At 41.9% G+C, this 21654-nt stretch overlaps 1 protein-coding gene across 1 annotated transcript; it reads right to left on the bottom strand.

Annotated features, from left to right (window-relative positions):
• Positions 1-21071: 21071 nt before the first annotated feature.
• Positions 21072-21398, bottom strand: LOC139830201 (uncharacterized). The gene has a single exon (XM_071818209.1). The coding sequence runs from the start codon at positions 21396-21398 to the stop codon at positions 21072-21074; it is 327 nt and encodes a 108-aa protein (XP_071674310.1).
• Between the last annotated feature and the right edge of the window lie 256 nt (positions 21399-21654).

A 21654-nucleotide genomic window follows, 5' to 3' on the forward strand; every position in this document is an offset into this window, starting at 1 on the left:
CGTATCGTGGCTCTTTGCACCGGGGGTTTCGTCACGGAGGCTTTAAGTAGGTGGAAGGGCAAGTCGAGGGGGCACAGGGCCCCACACCATAGGCCGGCGCGGCCAAGGGAGGGGCCGCGCCGCCCTAGGGTTTGGGCACCACTGTGGCCCCACTTCGTTCGTCTTCGGACTTCGGAAGCTTCGTGGCAAAATAGGCCCTGGGCGTTGATTTCGTCCAATTCCGAGAATATTTCCTTACTAGGATTTCTGAAACCAAAAACAGCAGAAAACAAAGAATCGGCACTTCGGCATCTTGTTAATAGGTTAGTTCCATAAAATGCACGAATATGACATAAAGTGTGCATAAAACATGTAGATAACATCAATAATGTGGCATGGAACATAAGAAATTATCGATACGTCGGAGACGTATCAGCATCCCCAAGCTTAGTTCTGCTCGTCCCGAGCAGGTAAAACGATAACACGAGATAATTTACGGAGTGACATGCCATCATAATCTTGATCATACTATTTGTAAAGCATATGTAGTGAATGCAGCGATCAAAACAATGTATATGACATGAGTAAACAAGTGAATCGTAAAGCAAAGACTTTTCATGAATAGCACTTCAAGACAAGCATCAATAAGTCTTGCATAAGAGTTAACTCATAAAGCAATAATTCAAAGTAAAAGCATTGAAGCAACACAAAAGAAGATTAAGTTTCAGCGGTTGCTTTCAACTTGTAACATGTATATCTCATGGATATTGTCAACATAGAGTAATATAACAAGTGCAATAAGCAAGTATGTAGGAATCAATACACAGTTCACACAAGTGTTTGCTTCTTGAGGTGGAGAGAAATAGGTGAACTGACTCAACATTGAAAGTAAAAGAATGGTCCTCCATAGAGGAAAAGCATCGATTGCTATATTTGTGCTAGAGCTTTGATTTTGAAAACATGAAACAATTTTGTCAACGGTAGTAATAAAGCATATGTATCATGTAAATTATATCTTACAAGTTGCAAGCCTCATGAATAGTGTACTAATAGTGCCCGCACCTTGTCCTAATTAGCTTGGACTACCGGATCATCACAATGCACATGTTTTGACCAAGTGTCACAAAGGGGTACCTCTATGCCGCCTGTACAAAGGTCTAAGGAGAAAGCTCGCATTGGATTTCTCGCTATTGATTATTCTTCAACTTAGACATCCATACCGGGACAACATAGACAACAGATAATGGACTCCTCTTTTATGCATAAGCATGTAACAACAATTAATAATTTTCTCATTTGAGATTGAGGATATTTGTCCAAAACTGAAACTTCCACCATGGATCATGGCTTTAGTTAGCGGCCCAATGTTCTTCTCTAACAATATGCATGCTTAACCATAAGGTGGTAGATCTCTCTTACTTCAGACAAGATGGACATGCATAGCAACTCACATGAAATTCAACAATGAATAGTTGATGGCGTCCCCAGTGAACATGGTTATCGCACAACAAGCAACTTAATAAGAGATAAAGTGCATAATTACATATTCAATACCACAATAGTTTTTAAGCTATTTGTCCCATGAGCTATATATTGCAAAGGTGAATGATGGAATTTTAAAGGTAGCACTCAAGCAATTTACTTTGGAATGGCGGAAAATACCATGTAGTAGGTAGGTATGGTGGACACAAATGGCATAGTGGTTGGCTCAAGTATTTTGGATGCATGAGAAGTATTCCCTCTCGATACAAGGTTTAGGCTAGCAAGGCTTATTTGAAACAAACACAAGGATGAACCGGTGCAGCAAAACTCACATAAAAGACATATTGAAAACATTATAAGACTCTACACCGTCTTCTTTGTTGTTCAAACTCAATACTAGAAATTATCTAGACCTTAGAGAAACCAAATATGCAAACCAAATTTTAGCATGCTCTATGTATTTCTTCATTAATAGGTGCAAAGCATATGATGCAAGAGCTTAATCATGAGCACAACAATTGCCAAGTATCACATTACCCAAGACATTAATAGCAATTACTACATGTATCATTTTCCAATTCCAACCATATAACAATTTAACGAAGGAGAAACTTCGCCATGAATACTATGAGTAGAAACCAAGGACATACTTGTCCATATGCTACAGCGGAGCGTGTCTCTCTCCCATAAAGTGAATGCTAGGATCCATTTTATTCAAACAAAACAAAAAAAAACAAAACCAAACCGACGCTCCAAGCAAAGCACATAAGATGTGATGGAATAAAAATATAGTTTCAGGGGAGGAACCTGATAATGTTGTCGATGAAGAAGGGGATGCCTTGGGCATCCCCAAGCTTAGACGCTTGAGTCTTCTTAGAATATGCAGGGGTGAACCACCGGGGCATCCCCAAGCTTAGAGCTTTCACTCTCCTTGATCATGTTGCATCATACTCCTCTCTTGATCCTTGAAAACTTCCTCCACACCAAACTCGAAACAACTTATTAGAGGGTTAGTGCACAATAAAAATTAACATATTCAGAGGTGACACAATCATTCTTAACACTTCTGGACATTGCATAATGCTACTGGACATTAGTGGATCAAAGAAATTCATCCATCATAGCAAAAGAGGCAATGCGAAATAAAAGGCAGAATCTGTCAAAACAGAACATTTCGTATTGACGAATTTTAAAATGGCACCAGACTTGCTCAAATGAAAATGCTCAAATTGAATGAAAGTTGCGTACATATCTGAGGATCATGCACGTAAATTGGCTTAATTTTCTGAGATACCTACAGGGAGGTAGACCCAGATTCGTGACAGCAAAGAAATCTGGAACTGCGCAGTAATCCAAATCTAGTACTTACTTTTCTATCAACGGCTTAACTTGGCACAACAAAACACAAAACTAAGATAAGGAGAGGTTGCTACAGTAGTAAACAACTTCCAAGACACAAAATAAAAACAAAGTACTGTAGGTAAAAACATGGGTTGTCTCCCATAAGCGCTTTTCTTTAACGCCTTTCAGCTAGGCGCAGAAAGTGTGTATCAAGTATTATCGAAGGGTGGTGCATTCTCAGCGGGGTGCGGAGTTTTCTCAACCAGGCATAATATATTAGATACATAAGTTTTAGCATCTCCCTTTTCATTAGTCTTAGGCGTGCTACTCTCATCAAACAAATTTTTAGGAACAAGCCAAGCATAGTTATTTTCTAGTGCATCATTCATAGCTAAGAGTTTGCATGGTATTGGTGCTTTGATCTCCCCACCATCATCAATATTATTAGTGTATCTTATTCTATCCATGTCCATCTTTTCAAGGAGACTAACAAAATTAGTATGAGAACCAAGCATATTAAATTTAGCAAAGACCTTTCTAGCTTCTCTTGCTAGACCACCAAATTCTCTAAGAAGGGTTTCTAAAACAAAATCTTTCTTTTCCCCTTCTTCCATATCACCAAGTGTGAGAAACATGTGTTGGATTATAGGATTAAGATTAACAAATTTAGTTTCCAACAGGGCGAACTAAATGCGCAGCAATTTCATAAGTAGGCGCAAGGTCTACCAAGTGTCTATCTTCAAAATTTTCAATGGTACTAACATGATTGAAAAATTCTTCTATATTATTTCTCCCAACTATAGACCCACGTCTTACCGGTATATCTTTCGTGGTAAAATTAAAAGGAAACATGATGAAATAAGTAAAGTAAATGCAAGTAACTAATTTTTTTGTGTTTTTGATATAGCAAACAAGATAGCAAATAAAGTAAAACTAGCAACTAATTTTTTGTATTTTGATTTAGTGCAGCAAACAAAGTAGTAAATAAAACTAAGCAAGACAAAAACAAAGTAAAGAGATTGAGAAGTGGAGACTCCCTTGCAGCGTGTCTTGATCTCCCGGCAACGGCGCCGAAATTTAGCTTGATGGCGTGTAACTCACATGTTCGTTGGGAACCCCAAGAGGAAGGTATGATGCGCACAGCAGCAAGTTTTCCCTCAGAAAGAAACCAAGGTTTATCGAACCAGGAGGAGCCAAGAAGCACGTTGAAGGTTGATGGCGGCGGGATGTAGTGCGGCGCAACACCAGGGATTCCGGCGCCAACGTGGAACCTGCACAACACAACCAAAGTACTTTGTCCCAACGAAACAGTGAGGTTGTCAATCTCACCGGCTTGCTGTAACAAAGGATTAACCGTATTGTGTGGAAGATGATTGTTTGCGAGAAAACAAAACAAGTATTGCAAGAGATTGTATTTCAGTAAAGAGAATTGGACCGGGGTCCACAGTTCACTAGAGGTGTCTCTCCCATAAGACAAACAACATGTTGGGTGAACAAATTACAGTTGGGCAATTGACAAATAAAGAGAGCATGACCATGCACATACATATCATGATGAGTATAGTGAGATTTAATTGGGCATTACGACAAAGTACATAGACCGCCATCCAACTGCATCTATGCCTAAAAAGTCCACCTTCAGGTTATCATCCGAACCCCTTCCAGTATTAAGTTGCAAAGCAACAGACAATTGCATTAAGTATGGTGCGTAATGTAATCAACAACTACATCCTTAGACATAGCATCAATGTTTTATCCCTAGTGGCAACAGCACAACACAACCTTAGAACTTTACATCAGCGTCCTGTGTCAATGCAGGCATGAACCCACTATCGAGCATAAATACTCCCTCTTGGAGTTACAAGCATCTACTTGGCCAGAGCATCTACTAGTAACGGAGAGCATGCAAGATCATACACAACACATAGATATAACTTTGATAATCAACATAACAAGTATTCTCTATTCATCGGATCCCAACAAACGCAACATATATAATTACAGATAGATGATCTTGATCATGTTACGCAGCTCACAAGATCCGACAATGATAGCACAATGGGGAGAAGACAACCATCTAGCTACTGCTATGGACCCATAGTCCAGGGGTAGACTACTCACACATCACTCCGGAGGCGACCATGGCGGCGTAGAGTCCTCCGGGAGATGATTCCCCTCTCCGGCAGGTGCCGGAGGCGATCTCTGGATCCCCGAGATGGGATCGGCGTTGGCGGCGTCTCTGGAAGGTTTTCCGTATCGTGGCTCTCGGTACTGGGGGTTTCGTCACGGAGGCTTTAAGTAGGTGGAAGGGCAAGTCAGGAGGGGGCACAGGGGCCCCACACCATAGGCCGGCGCGGCCAAGGGAGGGGCCGCGCCGCCCTAGGGTTTGGGCACCCTGTGGCCCCACTTCGTTTCGTCTTCGGACTTCTGGAAGCTTCGTGGCAAAATAGGCCCCTGGGCGTTGATTTCGTCCAATTCCGAGAATATTTCCTTACTAGGATTTCTGAAACCAAAAACAGCAGAAAACAGCAACTGGCACTTCGGCATCTTGTTAATAGGTTAGTTCCAGAAAATGCACGAATATGACATAAAGTGTGCATAAAACATGTAGATAACATCAATAATGTGGCATGGAACATAAGAAATTATCGATACGTCGGAGACGTATCATTACACTACAAAGATTTTCAACTCCCACGTCAACAGCTCTTTTTCTGGCGCCGTTGCCGGGGAGATCAAGACACGCTGCAAGGGGAGTCTCCACAATCCAATCTCTTTACTTTGTTTTTGTCTTGCTTTATTTTATTTACTACTTTGTTTGCTGCACTAAATCAAAACACAAAAAAATTAGTTGCTAGTTTTACTTTATTTACTGTCTTGCTCTCTATATCAAAAACACAAAAAAATTAGTTACTTGCATTTACTTTGTTTAGTTTGTTTTATTTACTACTGTTAAAATGAATACTCCTGAGAACACTAAGTTGTGTGACTTCACTAGTTAGGCTCAATGGAAAACAACAATAAAATGAGAGATCTTTATGAACTTTATCTTGAATTAGGACATGATGTGTTTGAAGAGAAAATTAAAAAACCCATGGAACTTTATATGCATGCTAATGGGAATGTTATCAGTATGAATGCTTTGAACACTATTGTTGCTAATGTTATGGAAAATTCTAAGCTTGGGGAGGTCGGTTTTGATGAAAATGATCTCTTTAGTCCTCCGGGTATTGAGGAGAAAGTTTATGTTGATTATGATATGCCTCCCATATATGATGATTATAATGATAGTGGTCTTCTGGTGCCGCCTACTATGGAGGATAAAGTTTATTATGATTACAATACGCCTCCTATATTTGATGATGAGAATAATAATGATAGCTACTTTGTTGAATTTGCTCCCACTGCAACTAATAAAATTGATTATGCTTATGTGGAGAGTAATGATAATTTTATGCATGAGACTCATGGTAAGAATGTTTCATTTGATAGTTATATTGTTGAGTTTGTTCATGATGCTACTGAAAATCATTATGAGAGAGGAAAATATGGTTGTAGAAATTTTCATGTTACTAAAACACCTCTCTATATGCTGAAATTTTTGAAGCTACACTGGTTTTATCTTTCTATGCTTGTGGCATTATGCTTCATGAATTTGTTTATTTACAAGATTCCTTTTCATAGGAAGTGGGTTAGACTTAAATGTGTTTTGAATTTGCTTTTTGATGCTCTCTTTTGCTTCAACTCCTATTTCTTGCGAGTGCATCATTAAAATTACTGAGCCCATCTTAATGGCTATAAAGAAAGCACTTCTTGGGAGATAACCCATGTATGTTTTTATTACTGTTTTGTTGAGTCTTGGAAGTTGTTACTACTGTAGCAACCTCTCCTTATCTTAGTTTTGTGCATTGTTGTGCCAAGTAAAGTCGTTTATAGTAAGGTTCATACTAGATTTGGATTACTGCGCAGAAACAGATTTATTTCCTGTCACGAATCTGGGCCTAATTCTCTGTAGGTAACTCAGAAAATTATGCCAATTTACGTGAGTGATCCTCAGATATGTACTCAACTTTCATTCAATTTGGGCATTTTCATCTGAGCAAGTCTGGTGCCACTTTAAAATTCGTCTTTACGAACTATTCTGTTTTGACAGATTCTGCCTTTTATTTCGCATTGCCTCTTTTGCTATGTTGGATGAATTTCTTTGTTTCATTAATGTCCAGTAGCTTTGTGCAATGTCCAGAAGTGTTAAGAATGATTATGTCACCTCTGAACATGTAAATTTTTATTGTGCACTAACCCTCTAATGAGTTGTTTCGAGTTTGGTGTGGAGGAAGTTTTCAAGGATCAAGAGAGGGAGATGATACAATATGATCAAGGAGAGTGAAAGCTCTAAGCTTGGGGATGCCCCGGTGGTTCACCCCTGCATATTTTAAGAAGACTCAAGCGTCTAAGCTTGGGGATGCCAAAGGCATCCCCTTCTTCATCGACAACATTATCAGGTTCCTCCCCTGAAACTATATTTTTATTCCATCACATCTTATATGCTTTGCTTGGAGCGTCGGTTTGTTTTTGTTTTTGTTTTTGTTTGAATAAAATGGATCCTAGCATTCATTGTGTGGGAGAGTGACATGCTCCGCTGTTGCATATGGACAAATATGTCCTTAGGCTTTACTCATAGTATTCATGGCGAAGGTTGAATCTTCTTCGTTAAATTGTTATATGGTTGGAATCGAGAAATGCTACATGTAGTAATTCTAAAATGTCTTGAATAATTTGATACTTGGCAATTGTTGTGCTCATTTTTAAGCTCTTGCATCATATACTTTGCACCTTGATACGTCTCCGACGTATCGATAATTTCTTATGTTCCATGCCACATTATTGATGATATCTACATGTTTTATACACATTATATGTCGTATTTATGCATTTTCCGGCACTAACCTATTAACAAGATGCCGAAGAGCCGATTCTGTTTTTCTGCTGTTTTTGGTTTCAGAAATCCTACAAAGGAAATATTCTCGGAATTGGACGAAATCAACGCCCAGGGTCCTATTTTTGCACGAAGCTTCCAGAAGACCGAGGGGGAAAGGAAGTGGGGCCACGAGGCGCCGCCACAACAGGGCGGCGCGGCCTGGCCCTTGGCCGCGCGGCCCTGGCATGTGGGGCCCTCGTGTGGCCCCCCGCGTTGCCCTTCCGCCTACTTAAAGCCTTCGTCGCGAAACCCTCTGTACCGAGAGCCACGATATGGAAAACCTTACTGAGACACCGCCGCCGCCAATCCCATCTCGGGGGATTCTGGAGATCACCTCCGGCACCCTGCCGGAGAGGGGAATCATCTCCCGGAGGACTCTTCACCGCCATGGTCGCCTCCGGAGTGATGAGTGAGTAGTTCACCCCTGGACTATGGGTCCATAGCAGTAGCTAGATGGTCGTCTTCTCCTTATGTGCTTCATTGTTGGATCTTGTGAGCTGCCTAACATGATCAAGATCATCTATCTGTAATTCTATATGTTGTGTTTGTTGGGATCCGATGGATAGAGAATACTATGTTATGGTGATTATCAATCTATTACCTATGTGTTGTTTATGATCTTGCATGCTCTCCATTATTAGTAGAGGCTCTGGCCAAGTTTTTGCTCTTAACTCCAAGAGGGAGTATTTATGCTCGATAGTGGGTTCATGCCTCCATTAAATGCAGGACGGTGACGAGAAAGTTCTAAGGTTGTGGATGTGCTGTTGCCACTAGGGATAAAACATTGATGCTATGTCCGAGGATGTAGTTATTGATTACATTACGCACCATACTTAATGCAATTGTCTGTTGTTTTGCAACTTAATACTGGAAGGGGTTCGGATGATAACCTGAAGGTGGACTTTTTAGGCATAGATGCATGCTGGATAGCGGTCTATGTACTTTGTCGTTATGCCCAATTAAATCTCACAATACTTATCATATCATGTATGTGCATTGTCATGCCCTCTCTATTTGTCAATTGCCCGACTGTAATTTGTTCACCCAACATGCCATTTATCTTATGGGAGAGACACCTCTAGTGAACTGTGGACCCCGGTCCTATTCTTTACATCGCATACAATCTACTGCAATTGTTCTTTACTGTTTTCTGCAAACAATCATCTTCCACACAATACGGTTAATCCTTTGTTACAGCAAGCCGGTGAGATTGACAACCTCACTGTTTCGTTGGGGCAAAGTACTTTGGTTGTGTTGTGCAGGTTCCACGTTGGCGCCGAAATCCCTGGTGTTGCGCCGCACTACATCCCGCCGCCATCAACCTTCAACGTGCTTCTTGGCTCCTCCTGGTTCGATAAACCTTGGTTTCTTTCTGAGGGAAAACTTGCTACTGTGCGCATCATACCTTCCTCTTGGGGTTCCCAACGGACGTGTGCTGTACACGCCATCAAGCATTTTTTCTGGCGCCGTTGCCGGGGAGATCAAGACACGCTGCAAGGGGAGTCTCCACAATCCAATCTCTTTACTTTGTTTTTGTCTTGCTTTATTTTATTTACTACTTTGTTTGCTGCACTTAAACAAAACACAAAAAAATTAGTTGCTAGTTTTACTTTATTTACTGTCTTGCTCTCTATATCAAAAACACAAAAAAATTAGTTACTTGCATTTAGTTTACTTTTGTTATCATGTCTAGCTCTGTACCTGTTACTTCTTCACCTGAGGAATTAGTTTTTACTTTTAAACAAGGGGATGAGGAGAGTTTTAAAGATGCTTGGTCGAGAATTTTTACTTCTTATCGTAAAGCTGAACCTCAAATGACTCTAAGTTTGCTCCTTAGTAATTTTTATTTTGGTCTTATGATTCGCTATAGATATGCCTTGGATGCTGTAGTGGGAGGAGATTTCCTTCATTGCAATGGGGATCAAGCTTTTAATGCCATAAAAAAGTTGGTTGCATCACATGATTCAGCTAATAACTTTGATTCAACCCTTATTAGCATTTATAATAGATTAAACACTCTTGAGACAAGCGCATCTCGCTTGAATGAAAATTATAGATATGTTCGTAACCGTCTTGATCAAGTTTTAGTGAACTCTGAACCTTCATTATGGGATCCTACTATTAAAATTGTTATCGGTGATCAAACTCTTCATGCCAATTGTGATATTATGTCTGAATTTTGCTTAATGCCTAAGAGTATTCATGAATCTTTGCAACTTTGGGGATTCATTGAAGGGGGAGAAGGAATAACTCTTATTGATAACTCTGTTATAATTCCTAAAGGAATAGCTGCGGGTGTGCATACAACCATTCTTGGGAGAACAATATCCATTGATTATCTTGTTATTGAATGTGCAGGAATAGGACAAATCACACTCGGAAGATCCCTGCTGAAACTATTGGGAGCAGTCATAGATATGGGAGAAGGCACCCTAAAATTCACCTCTACACCCGGGGGTAGACACATATTTTCTAAATCAAAGAGTAAGAAAAAGAACAATAAAGGTAAGGGTAAAGCCCAAGGTAATGTTGATGCTTCATCTCTTGATAACACTTGATTTACACTTTCTGCGCCTAGCTGAAAGGCGTTAAAGAAAAGCGCTTATGGGAGACAACCCATGTTTTTACTACAGTACTTTGTTTTATATTTGAGTCTTGGAAGTTGTTTACTACTGTAGCAACCTCTCCTTATCTTAGTTTTGTGCATTGTTGTGCCAAGTAAAGTCTTTGATAGTAAGGTTCATACTAGATTTGGATTACTGCGCAGTAACAGATTTCTTTGCTGTCACGAATTTCGACCTGCCTCTCTGTAGGTAGCTCAGAAAAATATGCCAATTTACGTGCGTGATCCTCAGATATGTACGCAACTTTCATTCAATTTGGGAATTTTCATTTGAGCAAGTCTGGTGCCATTTTAAAATTCGTCTTTACGAACTGTTCTGTTTTGACAGATTCTGCCTTTTATTTCGCATTGCCTCTTTTGCTATGTTGGATGAATTTCTTTGATCCATTAATGTCCAGTAGCTTTATGCAATGTCCAAAAGTGTTAAGAATGATTATGTTACCTCTGAACATATAAATTTTTATTATGCACTAACCCTCTAATGAGTTGTTTCGAGTTTGGTGTGGAGGAAGTTTTCAAGGATCAAGAGAGGAGTATGATATACTAAGATCAAGAGGAGTGAAAGCTCTAAGCTTGGGGATGCCCCGGTGGTTCACCCCTGCATATTTTAAGAAGACTCAAGCGTCTAAGCTTGGGGATGCCCAAGGCATCCCCTTCTTCATCGACAACATCATCAGGTTCCTCCCCTGAAACTATATTTTTATTCAGTCACATCTTATGTGCTTTGCTTGGAGCGTCTGTTTGTTTTTGTTTTTGTTTTTGTTTGAATAAAATGGATCCTAGCATTCATTGTGTGGGAGAGAGACACGCTCCGCTGTTGCATATGGACAAATATGTTTTTAGGCTTTACTCATAGTATTCATGGCGAAGGTTGAATCTTCTTCGTTAAATTGTTATATGGTTGGAATCGGGAAATGCTACATGTAGTAATTCTAAAATGTCTTGAATAATTTGATACTTGGCAATTGTTGTGCTCATGTTTAAGCTCTTGCATCATATACTTTGCACCCATTAATGAAGAAATACATAGAGCTTGTTAAAATTTGGTTTGCATATTTGGTCTCTCTAAAGTCTAGATAATTTCTAGTATTGAGTTTTGAACAACAAGGAAGACGGTGTAGAGTCTTATAATGTTTACAATATGTCTTTTATGTGAGTTTTGCTGCACCGGTTCATCCTTGTGTTTGTTTCAAATAACCTTGCTAGCCTAAACCTTGTATCGAGAGGGAATACTTCTCATGCATCCAAAATCCTTGAGCCAACCACTATGCCATTTGTGTCCACCATACCTACCTACTACATGGTATTTCTCCGCCATTCCAAAGTAAATTGCTTGAGTGCTACCTTTAAAATTTCCATCATTCGCCTTTGCAATATATAGCTCATGGGACAAAATATCCTTAAAAACTATTGTGGTATTGAATATGTACTTATGCACTTTATCTCTTATTAAGTTGCTTGTTGTGCGATAACCATGTTCCTGGGGACGCCATCAACTACTCTTTGTTGAATATCATGTGAGTTGCTATGCATGTCCGTCTTGTCTGAAGTAAGAGAGATCTACCACTTAATGGTTAGAGCATGCATATTGTTAGAGAAGAACATTGGGTCGCTAACTAAAGCCATGAATCATGGTGGAAGTTCCAGTTTTGGACATATATCCTCAATCTCATATGAGAACACTAATTGTTGCCACATGCTTATGCATTAAAGAGGAGTCCATTATCTGTTGTCCATGTTGTAACGGTATGGATGTCTAAGTTGAGAATAATCAAAAGCGAGAAATCCAAAATGCGAGCTTTCTCCTTAGACCTTTGTACAGGCGGCATGGAGGTACCCCTTTGTGACACTTGGTTAAAACATGTGTATTGCGATGATCCGGTAGTCCAAGCTAATTAGGACAAGGTGCGGGCACTATTAGTATACTATGCATGAGGCTTGCAACTTGTATGATATAATTTACATAATACATGTGCTTTATTACTACCGTTGACAAAATTGTTTCATGTTTTCAAAATAAAAGCTCTAGCACAAATATAGCAATCGATGCTTTCCTCTTTGAAGGACCTTTCTTTTACTTTTATGTTGAGTCAGTTCACCTATTTCTCTCCACCTCAAGAAGCAAACACTTTTGTGAACTGTGCATTGATTCCTACATACTTGCATATTGCACTTGTTATATTACTCTATGTTGACAATTATCCATGAGATATACACGTTATAAGTTGAAAGCAACCGCTGAAACTTAATCTTCCTTTGTGTTGCTTCAATACTTTTACTTTGATTTATTGCTTTATGAGTTAACTCTTATGCAAGACTTATTGATGCTTGTCTTGAAGTACTATTCATGAAAAGTCTTTGCTTTATGATTCATTTGTTTACTCATGTCATTACCATTGTTTTGATCGCTGCATTCATTACATATGCTTACAATAGTATGATCAAGGTTATGATGGCATGTCACTCCAGAAATTATCTTTGTTATCGTTTACCTGCTCGGGACGAGCAGGAACTAAGCTTGGGGATGCTGATACGTCTCCGACGTATCGATAATTTCTTATGTTCCATGCCACATTATTGATGATATCTACATGTTTTATACACATTATATGTCGTATTTATGCATCTTCCGGCACTAACCTATTAACAAGATGCCGAAGAGCCAGTTGCTGTTTTCTGCTGTTTTTGGTTTCAGAAATCCTACAAAGGAAATATTCTCGGAATTGGACGAAATCAACGCCCAGGGTCCTATTTTTGCACGAAGCTTCCAGAAGACCGAGGGGGAAAGGAAGTGGGGCCACGAGGCGCCGCCACAACAGGGCGGCGCGGCCTGGCCCTTGGCCGCGCGGCCCTGGCGTGTGGGGCCCTCGTGTGGCCCCCCGCGTTGCCCTTCCGCCTACTTAAAGCCTTCGTCGCGAAACCCTCTGTACCGAGAGCCACGATACGGAAAACCTTACTGAGACGCCGCCGCCGCCAATCCCATCTCGGGGGATTCTGGAGATCACCTCCGGCACCCTGCCGGAGAGGGGAATCATCTCCCGGAGGACTCTTCACCGCCATGGTCGCCTCCGGAGTGATGAGTGAGTAGTTCACCCCTGGACTATGGGTCCATAGCAGTAGCTAGATGGTCGTCTTCTCCTTATGTGCTTCATTGTTGGATCTTGTGAGCTGCCTAATATGATCAAGATCATCTATCTGTAATTCTATATGTTGTGTTTGTCGGGATCCGATGGATAGAGAATACCATGTTATGGTGATTATCAATCTATTACCTATGTGTTGTTTATGATCTTGCATGCTCTCCATTATTAGTAGAGGCTCTGGCCAAGTTTTTGCTCTTAACTCCAAGAGGGAGTATTTATGCTCGATAGTGGGTTCATGCCTCCATTAAATCTGGGACGTGTGAGAAAAGTTCTAAGGTTGTGGATGTCTTGTTGCCACTAGGGATAAAACATTGATGCTATGTCCGAGGATGTAGTTATTGATTACATTACGCACCATACTTAATGCAATTGTCTGTTGTTTTGCAACTTAATACCGGAAGGGGTTCGGATGATAACTTTGAAGGTGGACTTTTTAGGCATAGATGCATGCTGGATAGCGGTCTATGTACTTTGTCGTAATGCCCAATTAAATCTCACAATACTTATCATATCATGTATGTGCATTGTCATGCCCTCTCTATTTGTCAATTGCCCGACTGTAATTTGTTCACCCAACATGCTATTTATCTTATGGGAGAGACACCTCTAGTGAACTGTGGACCCCGGTCCTATTCTTTACATCGCATACAATCTACTGCAATTGTTCTTTACTGTTTTCTGCAAACAATCATCTTCCACACAATACGGTTAATCCTTTGTTACAGCAAGCCGGTGAGATTGACAACCTCACTGTTTCATTGGGGCAAAGTACTTTGGTTGTGTTGTGCAGGTTCCACGTTGGCGCCGGAATCCCTGGTGTTGCGCCGCACTACATCCCGCCGCCATCAACCTTCAACGTGCTTCTTGGCTCCTCCTGGTTCGATAAACCTTGGTTTCTTTCTGAGGGAAAACTTGCTACTGTGCGCATCATACCTTCCTCTTGGGGTTCCCAACGGACGTGTGCTGTACACGCCATCACACCTATTAATGAAGAAATACATAGAGCTTGCTAAAATTTGGTTTGCATAATTGGTCTCTCTAAAGTCTAGATAATTTCTAGTATTGAGTTTTGAACAACAAGGAAGACGGTGTAGAGTCTTATAATGTTTACAATATGTCTTTTATGTAAGTTTTGCTGCACCGGTTCATCCTTGTGTTTGTTTCAAATAACTTTGCTAGCCTAAACCTTGTATCGAGAGGGAATACTTCTCATGCATCCAAAATCCTTGAGCCAACCACTATGCCATTTGTGTCCACCATACCTACCTACTACATGGTATTTCTCCGCCATTCCAAAGTAAATTGCTTGAGTGCTACCTTTAAAATTTCCATTCTTTACCTTTGCAATATATAGCTCATGGGATAAATAGCTTAAAAACTATTGTGGTATTGAATATGTACTTATGCACTTTATCTCTTATTAAGTTGTTTGTTGTGTGATAACCATGTTCCTGGGGACGCCATCAACTACTCTTTGTTGAATATCATGTGAGTTGCTATGCATGTCCGTCTTGTCTGAAGTAAGGGAGATTTACCACTCATTTAATGGTTAGAGCATGCATAATGTTAGAGAAGAACATTGGGCCGCTAACTAAAGCCATGAATCATGGTGGAAGTTTCAGTTTTGGACATACATCCTCAATCTCATATGAGAACATTAATTGTTGCTACATGCTTATGCATTAAAGAGGAGTCCATTATCTGTTGTCTATGTTGTCCCGGTATGGATGTCTAAGTTGAGAATAATCAAAAGCGAGAAATCCAAATGCGAGCTTTCTCCTTAGACCTTTGTACAGGTGGCATAGAGGTACCCCTTTGTGACACTTGGTTAAAACATGTGTATTGCGATGATAATCCCGGTAATCCAAGCTAATTAGGACAAGGTGCGGGCACTATTAGTACACTATGAATGAGGCTTGCAACTTGTAAGATATAATTTACATAACACATATGCTTTATTACTACCGTTGACAAAATTGTTTCTTGTTTTCAAAACCAAAGCTCTAGAACAAATATAGCAATCAATGCTTCCCTCTGCGAAGGGCCTTTCTTTTACTTTTATGTTGAGTCAGTTCACCTATCTCTTTCCACCTCAAGAAGCAAACACTTGTGTGAACTGTGCATTGATTCCTACATACTTGCATATTGCACTTGTTATATTACTTTACATTGACAATATCCATGAGATATACATGTTATAAGTTGAAAGCAACCGCTGAAACTCAATCTTCCTTTGTGTTGCTTCAATACCTTTACTTTGATTTATTGCTTTATGAGTTAACTCTTATGCAAGACTTATTGATGCTTGTCTTGAAAGTACTATTCATGAAAAGTCTTTGCTTTGTGATTCATTTGTTTACTCATGTCATTACCATTGTTTTGATCGCTGCATTCATTACATATGCTTACAATAGTATGATCAAGGTAATGATGGCATGTCACTCCAGAAATTATCTTTATTATCGTTTACCTGCTCGGGACGAGCAGGACCTAAGCTTGGGGATGCTGATACGTCTACGACGTATCGATAATTTCTTATGTTCCATGCCACATTATTGATGATATCTACATGTTTTATGCATACTTTATGTCATATTTATGCATTTTCCGGCACTAACCTATTAACGAGATGCCGAAGAGCCGATTCTTTGTTTCTGCTGTTTTTGGTTTCAGAAATCCTAGTAAGGAAATATTCTCGGAATTGGACGAAATCAACGCCCAGGGGCCTATTTTTTCACGAAGCTTCCAGAAGACCGGAGGACTTACGAAGTGGGGCCACGAGGTGGCGCCACACTAGGGCGGCGCGGCCCAAGCCTTGGCCGCGCCGGCCTGGTGTGTGGGGCCCTCGTGTGGCCCCCTGACCTGCCCTTCCGCCTACATATAGTCTTCGTCGCGAAACCCCCAGTACCGAGAGCCACGATACGGAAAACCTTACTGAGACGCCGCCGCCAATCCCATCTCGGGGGATTCAGGAGATCGCCTCCGACACCCTGCCGGAGAGGGGAATCATCTCCCGGAGGAATCTTCACCGCCATGATCGCCTCCGGAGTGATGAGTGAGTAGTTCACCCCTGGACTATGGGTCCATAGCAGTAGCTAGATGGTCGTCTTCTCCTTATGTGCTTCATTGTCGGATCTTGTGAGCTGCCTAACATGATCAAGATCATCTATCTGTAATGCTATATGTTGTGTTTGTCGGGATCCGATGGATAGAGAATATTATGTTATGTTGATTATCAATCTATTACCTATGTGTTGTTTATGATCTTGCATGCTCTCTGTTATTAGTAGGGGCTCTGGCCAAGTTTTTACTCTTAACTCCAAGAGGGAGTATTTATGCTCGATAGTGGGTTCATGCCTCCATTAAATGCAGGACAAGGTGTGAAAGTTCTAAGGTTGTGGATGTCTTGTTGCCACTAGGGATAAAACATTGATGCTATGTCCGAGGATGTAGTTATTGATTACATTACGCACCATACTTAATGCAATTGTCTGTTGTTTGCAACTTAATACTGGAAGGGGTTCGGATGATAACCTAAAGGTGGACTTTTTAGGCATAGATGCATGCTGGATAGCGGTCTATGTACTTTGTCGTAATGCCCAATTAAATCTCACTATACTCATCATATCATGTATGTGCATGGTCATGCCCTCTCTATTTGTCAATTGCCCGACTGTAATTTGTTCACCCAACATGCTATTTATCTTATGGGAGAGACACCTCTAGTGAACTGTGGACCCCGGTCCTATTCTTTTACATTGAATACAATCTGCTGCAATACTTGTTTTACTGTTCTTCGCAAACAATCATCATCCACACTATACATCTAATCCTTTGTTACAGCAAGCCGGTGAGATTGACAACCTCACTGTTTCGATGGGGCAAAGTACTTTGGTTGTGTTGTGCAGGTTCCACGTTGGCGCCGGAATCCCTGGTGTTGCGCCGCACTACATCCCGCCACCAACAACCTTCAACGTGCTTCTTGGCTCCTACTGGTTCGATAAACCTTGGTTTCTTACTGAGGGAAAACTTGCTGCTATGCGCATCATACCTTCCTCTTGGGGTTCCCAACGAACGTGTGTATTACACGCCATCATAGAGTCACAAGTATCAACTTGGCCAGAGCCTCTACTAGCAACGGAGAGCATGCAAGAACATAAATAACACATATATGATAGATCGATAATCAACTTGACATAGTATTCCATATTCATCGGATCCCAACAAACGCAACATGTAGCATTACAAATAGATGATCTTGATCATGATAGGCAGCTCACAAGATCTAAACATGATAGTACAAGAGGAGAAGACAACCATCTAGCTACTGCTATGGACCTATAGTCCAAGGATGAACTACTCACGCATCAGTCCGGAGGCGGGCATGGTGATGTAGAGCCCTCCGGTGATGATTCCCCTCTCCGGCAGGGTGCCGGAGGCGATCTTCAGAACCCCCAGGATGGGGTTGACGGCGGCAGTGTTTCTGGAACTTTTCTCGTATCGTGGCTCTCGGTACTAGGGTTTTCGCGACGGAAGGAATAAATAGGCGAAGGGGCAGAGTCGGGGGGCGCCCGAGGGGCCCACCCCATATGGCGGCGCGGCCAGGGGTGGGGCTGCGCCACCCTATGGTGTGGCCGTCTCGTGGCCCCTCTTCGTCTCCTCTTCGGTGTTCTGGAAGGCTCCGTGGAAAATAAGACCGTGGGCTTTTGTTTCGTCCAATTCCGAGAATATTTCCTGTGTAGGATTTCTGAAACCAAAAACAACAGAAAACAGGAACTGGCGCTTCGGCATCTTGTTAATAGGTTAGTACCGGAAAATGCATCAAAATGATGTAAAGTGTATATAAAACATGTGAGTATTGTCATAAAACTAGCATGGAACATAAGAAATTATAGATACGTTTGAAACGTATCAGTAGTCCACCTCTAGACTATAGGATCGTGGCAGTACCTTGTTCTATCTCTCTCTTGTTCTATCGTTGTATTAGTATCATATGAGCTGTCCAACATGATTATGATCATCTATGTTACTTTTTGTGGTGGATTTCTTTTTTATGAGTTGATATTTGAAATTAGAACCCTCTTTAGTGCGAGATGTATAAGTAGATGCATATTATGTACCCCTTCTTAAGTACTTGTTTTGATCCAACTTTATGGGAGATGATTTGTGGGAAACGTGTGTGTTAGATGGAGTAACATGGGGGTAGTGATTGAATAGTGACACAAAATTCAAGATTTACTTTGATTTTGACCTGTCTTTTGTTGCCTCACTGGGGATTAAATGGATACATGTGTTAGTTTCATCTAGTGACATTCTAGCTGGTCTTGTTAAATCAAGTTAATATATTTGAGATCCAAACATTATGTCAAAGTTCTTAAAGCTATAGTATGTTAATTATTAAATACCAGATTGCTTGGAATTTTCTCTTTCTGGAGAAATATAAGAGAGATGTGTTGCATCAACTATATGTTAGGACTTAATGCCCATGCAAATAATTATTTCACAACATGAGATTATACTAACATAATATAACTTATGAATTGTTTAAGTCCATTGCACCTTTATGAGAGAGTACACAAGTGAAACCATGAACCCGGTCCAATTTTAATCATAAGAAACATCAAACCACACTTTTATCAACCTCTACAATTTCAACACTTACTAATTTTGAAAATCCAAAAATATTTTTACCTTTAGCAAATCAAATCCAAAGGCCCAAAATACCTTTACTATATTGTTTTACTTTTATTCCGTACTATAGATTGATTTACTTTTATTTATTTACTATACTTTTCATATTACTTACACGAAACCTTGTGCATGACAACCACACAGGAGAGTTGGAGACACAAGGAATTTTTTGTTTTGTTTTGTCGATTGCTTGAATAAAAAAGGGGAGTAATTTTTTGCCAATTACTCGAGAATTCAATATAAATCCTTGAGTCACCATAGTGGGGAAATGGAGGTGCTACAACATTCTGCACTTGGAGTCCCAACGAGTTGGTACATGTAGAGTTCGATATAAACCCTCGAGTCACCCTTGTGCTTATCTGGACGAGGAAGAAGCCCTTAGAAGTGTCATCGAGGAGTCCGAGCCGGAAGACCTGGCCAGATGGGACGACTTTGTCGTGGCCCCACATTGGCGGCCTACCACGCCGCTGGTGACTCCACCGTACTAGGTGGACCCCAGTTAGAATGGGCGTCGTTGCCTGCATCAGTGCTAGAGTTGCAAGCGCCTCCAATCCTCGCGCCGCAACTACTGGCGTATGCGCCACTATGACCGTGATCGCCACCGATGATCATCACCATTGACAACGACGGGTACGCGTAGGCCGCAACGGGGCAGCAAATCCTAGATAGGTAGGCTTTTTATTTACTTTTCCTATTTTATGTTTATTTCTTCATTAAATTGTGTCATGTATGAAATATTATGAAAGATAGCCCTTTACTCCTTCAAAAATTGAACACTCGGCCAGAGGTGCACTTAGACGAGCACGGAGGTACCGTCGAAAAGAAATAAAGAGACGAGCAGGGAGGGAGCGCGCTCTGGTGGTCTCCGCGGAAAGTGTCGCGCGGGAGAGTTGACATGAAACAGCCGCGACAGCAACGGCACGTAGGCGTGCGCGGCCTCGTTGGGTGGCTGCCGATCGCGGCGCGCTCCGCCACCACCCATTCGATGGCTCCGCGCCCGCGGGCGGCGCCGGTCCCCGCTCGCTGCCACTCGCCCTCCCGCGCGCGCTATGCGCTGCTGACTTTGCACGCGGCGCTCGCCTAATTAAATTAAATTAAATAAACGTGCGATCGATCGCGTCCACGGCTTCGTCATCCCCGTGATCGGATCGCGGAATGCGACGGGTGGGAGATTTTGAATGGCCCGTGCGAGCCTGGTACAGTTTTGCTAATCGGGACTCGAAAGGCCACCCGTGTTAGCTAGCTAGCTCTCATGTCATGTGCTCCTGAAAATATCTCCGACAGGCGACAACCCGGTGGCAGGAGAGGCGCCGATGCCCCCGCGCGCGCTGACAGATGTTCGTGCGTGCCATGGCGCCACTACATTCTTACACCAGCGACCCGGCAGTGATCATGCTGCGAGCACTGCCGTTTACTGTCTAGTGTCAACTGTTTTGCTGCTTCAAATTACCGGCCTGCCGGCTGGTGAGTATCCGTGGAGAATCCAGCTAGGGGAATTCTGATGCAGCTAATTAAATATGAAAATCCAGCCGGGCGATCATCCTACTGAACCTTAATCAGCAGTTAATCAGCATATTAATATATCATATTGAGCACGTACCGAAGCGCAGCTAAGAGCAGCGGCGGACGCATGGAACAATTAGACGATCCACAACATCAAACCATAGAACAGAACTCCTTTCGCTCGAACCCTAGGAAAAACGACTTTTTTTTTTCTTCAAGAACCCACAGTAGATCTGCGCGTCATTATATTAAGCTTTAGAAACAGATCAAGATGTCCAATTGACGAAAAACAGGTTAGGGGACCCGTATCGCCTCAAGCCGCAGCTAGGGACTAATCTACTTCTCCCAAAGTTCCACTTCTACAAACCACCCAGGAAGCCCACTCATCGAGCACCGCGTCGAGCATGACTAACACCGGCGAGCGCTTGCCATTGAAGACTCTGTCGTTGCGCTCCAACCAGAGAGCTCTTAAAGCAAGCATGACTAGGGAGTTAAGTTGCTTGCTTTGCGGCTTCGCGACACGGGAGGGGGCGAGGAGCCACCAGTCGTTGATGCCCACATTCTGCGATGGGGTAATGTTGCGCAAGCCTAGGCGAGAGACCAAGTCGGCCCAAAACTCCTGCGCATAGATGCAATGCAGGGATAGATGATCCAGCATCTCCGAGGCAATGTCACAGAGCGGACAGAGGATGTGCGACGGGAGGCCCCGACGGATCCTTCGGCCAACCGTCCAGCAGCGATGTCGTAGGGCGAGCCAAGCGTGGAAGCGGTGCTTGAGCGGGGCGAAAGAGTCCCAGATTAGCGGAGCCGCCGCCAGGCCAGTGGTGCCCTGGAAGAGCATACCATATGCGGAGCGGGAGGAAAAATTGCCGTCGCCGGTTCACTTCCATCTGAACCAGTCCACCGCGTCCGGT

This window comes from Lolium perenne, chromosome 4 (assembly GCF_019359855.2).
Source record: "Lolium perenne isolate Kyuss_39 chromosome 4, Kyuss_2.0, whole genome shotgun sequence".
Taxonomy (NCBI): domain Eukaryota; kingdom Viridiplantae; phylum Streptophyta; class Magnoliopsida; order Poales; family Poaceae; genus Lolium; species Lolium perenne.